This window comes from Aythya marila (genome assembly GCF_965140915.1).
Source record: "Aythya marila genome assembly, contig: HAP1_HAP1_SCAFFOLD_451, whole genome shotgun sequence".
In the NCBI taxonomy this organism is placed as follows: domain Eukaryota; kingdom Metazoa; phylum Chordata; class Aves; order Anseriformes; family Anatidae; genus Aythya; species Aythya marila.
In genome coordinates this window covers 70,817-76,816 of record NW_028136669.1, presented here as the reverse complement: position 1 = coordinate 76,816, position 6,000 = coordinate 70,817, and the positions used below count along the sequence as shown (strand labels likewise).

At 69.2% G+C, this 6,000-nt stretch overlaps 1 protein-coding gene across 1 annotated transcript; it reads left to right on the top strand.

Annotated features, from left to right (window-relative positions):
* Positions 1-1,684: 1,684 nt before the first annotated feature.
* Positions 1,685-3,819, top strand: LOC309891632 (peptide YY-like). Its single transcript, XM_082785977.1, has 4 exons — positions 1,685-1,738; positions 2,398-2,585; positions 3,335-3,406; positions 3,541-3,819. The coding sequence occupies exons 2-4, from the start codon at positions 2,398-2,400 to the stop codon at positions 3,563-3,565; spliced, it is 285 nt and encodes a 94-aa protein (XP_082642103.1). The 5' UTR covers positions 1,685-1,738; the 3' UTR covers positions 3,566-3,819.
* The last annotated feature ends 2,181 nt before the right edge of the window (positions 3,820-6,000 follow it).

The following is a 6,000-nucleotide window of genomic DNA, read 5'->3' as shown; positions in this document are numbered from 1 at the left end:
GGGGGGGGGCGGGCAGCACAGAGCCGGGGACGTGCGTGTGACACTGGGGTGACAGCGGTGACACCGCGACCCCGTCCCCGTGGGTGCCGGCGCCTCGCGTGTCCCCGGCTGCGCCCCCCCGCGGGGCAGCCCCGGCCCCCCCCCCGCGGTGCCGGTGGCGGTGTCACCACCCCGCGGTGGCGCTGCCCCCGGCTGTCCCCGGCCTTGGTGGCCCCTGCCTGGCTCCGTGGGGACGCGGCGGGGTCCCTGTCCCTGTCTCTGTCCCCGACCCTGTCCCTGTCGCTGTCCCCCCCCCGGGTGCCGTGCCCGTGCCCGCTGTCCCCGTGCCATGCCCGGTGCCACCTCCTGAGCCTGTCACGCGTGACACGGCTGCGTGTCCCCCCCCGTCCCCGTGTCGCGGCTCCTTGCCCCCCCCTGTCCCCGTGCCACCAGTGCCATTGCTGCGCCCCCCTGCCACAGCCGTGCCGTGTCCCTGTGTCACAGCCGTGTCGTGTCCCCGCTCCGTGTCCCTGTGCCGTGTCCTTGTCCCCGTGTCCCTGCGCTGTCCCCGTGCCATGGCCATCCACTACGTGCCCCGTGCTGTCCCCCTGCCACATCCGTGCCGTGTCCCCGTGCCCTGTCCCTGTGCCGTGTCCGTGCCGTGTCCCCGTGCCGTGCTTGTGCCACATCCCCCGTGTCACATCGGTGTGTCCCCGTGCCCTGTCCCCGTGCCCTGTCCCCGTGCCCTGTCCCTGAGCCACCTCCTTGCTGCGTTCCCGTGCCATGTCTGTGCCATGGTTGTGCCCTGTCCTTTGTCCCCCTGCCCTGTCCCCGTGCCCTGTCCGTGCCCCGTCCCCGTGCCACCTGTGTCACATCCACAGCTGTGTCCCCTGCCCTTTGTCCCCGTGCCATGTCTGTGCCCCGTCCCCGTGCCACACCCGCGCTGTGTCCGTGCTGTGTCCCCGTGCCGTGCTTGTGCCACAACTGTGTGCCCTGTCCCTGTGCCCTGTCCCTGTGCCACGTCCGTGCCCTGTCCGTGCCATGTCCCTGTGTCACTGCATCCCCTGCCTTTTGTCCTCGTGCTGTCCCTGTGCCCTGTCCCCGTGCCCTGTCCCTGTGCCCTGTCCCCGTGCCGTGTCCCCGTGCCCTGTCCCTGAGCCACATCCTTTCCGTGTCCCTGTTGCCTGCTCTGTGCGGTGTCCCCGTGCCACTTCTGTGCCATGTTTGTGCCCTGTCCTTTGTCCCTGTGCCCTGTCCGTGCCATGTCCGTGCCGTGTCCCCGTGCCATGTCCCTGTGTCACTGCGTCCCCTGCCTTTCGTCCTCTTGCTGTCCCTGTCCCCGTGCCATGTCCCCATGCCCTGTCCCTTTTCCACATCCATGCCCTGTCCCCATGCCATGTCTGTGTGACACCCCATCCTCCCTTTGCCCCCCCCAGCCCCCCTTTGCCCCCCCCACCCCAATCTGCCCCCCCCATGCCCCAATCTCGCTCCCATCCCAGTGTCGCTGTCCCCCCCCGGCTCGGTGACACGGTGACAGGCGCTGGCACCAGGCGCGCGTGTCCCACAGCCTGGAAGGGGGGGGGGGGGCGGTGGCAGCGGGGGGGGGGGGGGGGGCGGCCGTGGTCCTGCTGAGCCCCGGGTGGGTCACGGCCGAGGGAGGAGCCGGGCCCCCCCCCCCCCGATCCTATAAGAGCCGAGGCGCCGTGCCCGTGTCCCCGCCGTGTCCCCGTGCTGTCACCCAGCGCCTCGCTGCTCCACCGTGAGTGCGGGGACCGGGGGGGGGGGACACGGGGGGGGTGGGGGGTGTCCTATTGGGGAGGGGGGTCCCTGGGGTGGGAGATCACCCATTGGGGGGGTTATTTGGGGGGTGAGGGGGGTGGGAGATGTCCCCGCTGGGAGGGTTCTGGGAGGGATGGGTCCTCTTTGGGGACTTTGGGGGGGGGGATGTCCCATTTGGGGGGGGTCCTGGGGGATTTTGGGGGGGTGGGAGGTGGGAAGATGTCCCCTTTGGGAGGTGGGAGGGGTCCCGGGGGGGATGTGTCCCCTTTGGGGATTTTGGGGGGGTTGGAGATGTCCCCTCTGGGTGAGGGGGGGGTCCTGGGAGGGATGGGTCCCCTTGGGGGATTTTTTTGGGGGGGGTGGGAGATGTCCCCTCTGGGAGGTGTGTGTGTGTGGGGGGGTCTTGGGCACCCTTGGGGGAATTTGAGGAGTGGGAGATGTCCCCTTTGGGAAGCGAGGGGGGGTCCTGGGGGGGTCGTGTCCCCTTGGGCACTTTGGGGGTGTCCCTGCACCCCCACGGGCTCGGGGGCTTCACCCCTCCGGGCTGGGACGGGGCCACCCGAGGGGGCTGGGGGTGACACCCCGGGACCCGGTGACCCCCCCCCGAGCCCCCCATCCCTTTTCCCCCCCCCCCCCCAGATGGTGACGTCCCCGAGGCCGTGGCGCGTGCTGGCGGCGCTGGCGCTGTGCGCCCTGCTGTGCCTGGGCACGCTGGGGGCCGCCTACCCCCCAAAACCCGAGAGCCCCGGCGAGGACGCGTCCCCCGAGGAGCTGGCCAGGTACTTCTCGGCCCTGCGCCACTACATCAACCTGGTGACACGGCAGAGGTGAGCGGCCCTTGCACGCCCGCGTGCAAAACCCCCTTTGCACGCCCACGTCCGACGCCCCCTTTGCACACCCACGTCCATCCCCCTTTGCATGTCCACGTGCACGATCCCCTTTGCACGCCCAAGTGCACAATCCCTGTTGCACACCCACGTGTGAGCCCCCCCTCACACCCCCGTGCAATTCTCCCCCTTGCACGCCCACGTGCACGATCCCCTTTGCACACCCACCCCCCATGCCCCCTTTGCACGCCCACGTCCATCTCCTGCATCCGATGCCCCCTTTGCACGCTCACATCCATCCCCCTTTGCATGCCCACGTGCACGATCCCCTTTGCACACCCATGTGTGAGACCCCCCCGTGCACACCCCCATGCAATTCTCCCCCTTGCACACCCACGTGCAAGATCCCCTTTGCACACCCACAGCCGATGCCCCCTTTGCACGCCCACGTCCATCCCCCATGTCCGAGGTCCCCTTTGCATGCCCATGTGCACAATCCCTTTGCACACCCACGTACAAGCCCCCCCCTGTGCACACCCCCGTGCAAGATCTCCCTTACATTCCCACGTGCACGATCCCCTTTGCACGCTCAATGCCCCTTTTGCACGCCCACATCCATCCTCCTTTGCACACCATGTGCACGACCCCTTTGCACGCCCACGTGCGAGGCCCCCCCCGCACACCCCCGTGCACTTCTCCCCCTTGCACGCCCCCGTGCAAGGCCCTTTGCACGTCCCCGTGTCCCGCAGGTACGGGAAGCGTGCCAGCCCCGAGGCCGTGGTGTCGGAGCTGCTCCTGGGGGCCACCGGCGACAGGTCCTGGTGAGTGCCCCCCCCCCGCCCCTTTTCCCTGTCCCCCCCCCCTCCCCGGGTAAGGGGGCTGCAGCCCCTTCTGCACCCCAGGGTGGGGGTCCTGGGGGTGCTGGGGGGGGGTCTCACATCAGCTCTTCCCGCAGGTACGACGCTGACGCCGCGTGGTGACCGGGTGCCCCCGACCCCCCCAGATCCCCCAAAATCCCCCCCAATCCCCCCCCCCCGTGGCTCCCCCCGGGGGTCCCAGCAGCCGGGGCCAGCCCCAGCCCCGTGCCAGGGGGCTGGGAGCCCCCCCCCAAAGCCCAGCCCGGAGGTGTCCCATGGAGGGGGGGGGACCCCCGATCCCGTCCCCTCCCCGCTGCTGTCGGGGGGGGGCCCCGCGCGGTCCCCGCACGTTGTCACCAGTGGCAATAAAGAGCAGAGCGTGGGCACCCCTCGTGTGCTGGGGGGGGGAGATGGAGGGGTTTGGGGGGGCTGGAGGAGGGTGGAAAGAGGGATGGAGGGGTGCGGGGGGGGAGAGATGGAGCGGAGGAGGAAGGAGGGGACGGGGGGGGATGGATGGGAGGATGGGGGGATGGAAAGGGGAGCAGGGAGGGATGGAGGAGAGGATGGGGGAGGCAGGGAGAGATGGAGAGATGGAGCGGAGGAGGATGGAAAGAGGGATGGAGGGGTGCAGGGGGGGATGGAGGGGGGCAGGGGGGGATGGAGGGGTGCAGGGGGGGATGGAGGGGTGCAGGGGGGGATGGAGGGGGGCAGGGAGGGAGGGATGGAGCAGAGGAGAGGATGGGGAGATGGATGGGAGGATGGGGGGTTAGAAAGAGGGGAGCAGGGAAAGAGGGATGGAGGGGAGGATGGGAAGAGGGATGGAGGGGTTTGGGGGGGATGGAGGGGGGCAGGGAAGGAGAGATGGAGCAGAGGAGGAAGGAAAGAGGGATGGAGAGGTGCAGGAAAGGACAGAGAGATGGAGCAGAGGGCGCAGGAGAGGGTGGGAGGATGCAAAGGATGGAAAAGGAGATGTAGGGGGGGGTGCAGGGATGGAGCAGAGGAGGAAGGAAAGAAGGATGGAGGGGGGCAAGGAGGGATGGAGGGGCTCGGGGGGGACAGAGGGGTGCAGGGGGGGAGAGATGGAGCGGAGGAGTAGGAGAGGACAGGGGGATGGTTGGGAGGATGGGGGGATGGAAAGAGGGGAGCAGGGAGGGATGGAGGGGAGGATGGGAAGAGGGATGGAGGGGTGCGAGGACGATGGGAGGATGCAGGGAGGGATGGAGTGGAGGATGGAGGAGGGGATGGAAAGAGGGGTGCAAGAAAGGATGGAGGAGAGCGCAGGGGGTGGAAGGGGGATGGAGTGGAAGAGGATAGGAAGAGGGACGCAGGGAGGGATGGAGGAGAGGGGGGTGGAAAGAGGGATGGAGGGATGGAGGGGGGATGGAGAGATGGAGCAGAGGGTGCAGGAGAGGATGGGGGGATGGAGGAGAGGACGGGGGGATGCAGGGAGGGATGGAGGAGGATGGAAAGAGGGATGGAGCAGAGGATGGAGGGAAGGAGAGATGGAGCAAAGGAGGATGGAGGGAGGGATGGAGGGGTGCGGGGGGGATGGAGATGGAGCAGAGGGTGCAGGAGAGGATGGGGGGATGGAAAGAGGGGGGCAGGGAGGGATGGAGGAGAGGAGGGGATGCGGGGAGGGATGGGGGGATGCAGGGAGGATGCAAGGAGAGAGGGATGCGGGGGGGGGGAGGGAGGGATGTGGGGGGGCTGCAGGCGAGAATGGGGGTGCTGGGGGATGGAGGGGGGTGCACGGGGCTGGCTGGAGGCCCAAGGGAGCAGTGAGGGGGGGCTGCGGGGGGGGGGGAGCAGGGGGCGAGGGGCTGGGGGGCTGCGGGGGGGGGCAGTGGGGAGGGAGGGAAAGAGCGGGGAGGGGATTTGGGGGTGTGGGGGGCTCCATGGGCTGGGTCTGGGGGTGCAGCCACACCAGGGCGGGGGGGGCACTGGCAGTGGGGTGTGGGGGTGCTCCGGGCATGGGGGGGGCACACGGGACGGGGGTAGAGGTGCACGGGGGGCTGGGGGTGTGGGGGTGCTGCGGTGGGTGCTGGGAGCACTGGTACGGGGTGGGGGGGTCTTCTGTGTGAGGGGGTGCTGGGGGCACTGGGTATGGGGCGCAGGGGGCACTGGGAACACTGGTATGGGTGCGCTGAGCACTGGGTGCACTGGTATGGGCGACCTCGGTACTGGGATCACTGGGTATGGGGTGCTGGGGGCACTGGGAACACTGGGTATGGGGTGCTGGGGGGCACTGGGAACACTGGTGTAAGTGTACTGGGTGCTGGGTATACTGGTATGGGTGCACTGGGTGCACTGGGAACTGGGAGTACTGGTTTCTGGGCACACTGGGTGCTGGGCACACTGGTAGGGGTGCACTGGGTGCACTGGTACAGGGTGCTGGGTGCACTGGGAGCACTGGTATGGGCTGCTGGGTGCACTGGTGTGGGGCTGCACCACGGTGGGTGCTGACTTGGGGGGGGCCCAACCCCTCTGTCCATCTGTCCGTCCCCCTGTCCCCCTGTCCCCAACCCGGGTTCAGCAGCCGGCCCCTCGCCCCCCCCAGG

Excerpts from the sequence above, each read along its gene's own strand:
- LOC309891632 (XM_082785977.1), top strand. The coding sequence starts at position 2,398 with ATGGTGACGTCCCCGAGGCCGTGGCGCGTGCTGGCGGCGCTGGCGCTG. Across the intron at positions 2,586-3,334 it reads AACCTGGTGACACGGCAGAG|GTACGGGAAGCGTGCCAGCC; the intron begins GTGAGCGGCCCT and ends CGTGTCCCGCAG. Across the intron at positions 3,407-3,540 it reads GCCACCGGCGACAGGTCCTG|GTACGACGCTGACGCCGCGT; the intron begins GTGAGTGCCCCC and ends CTCTTCCCGCAG.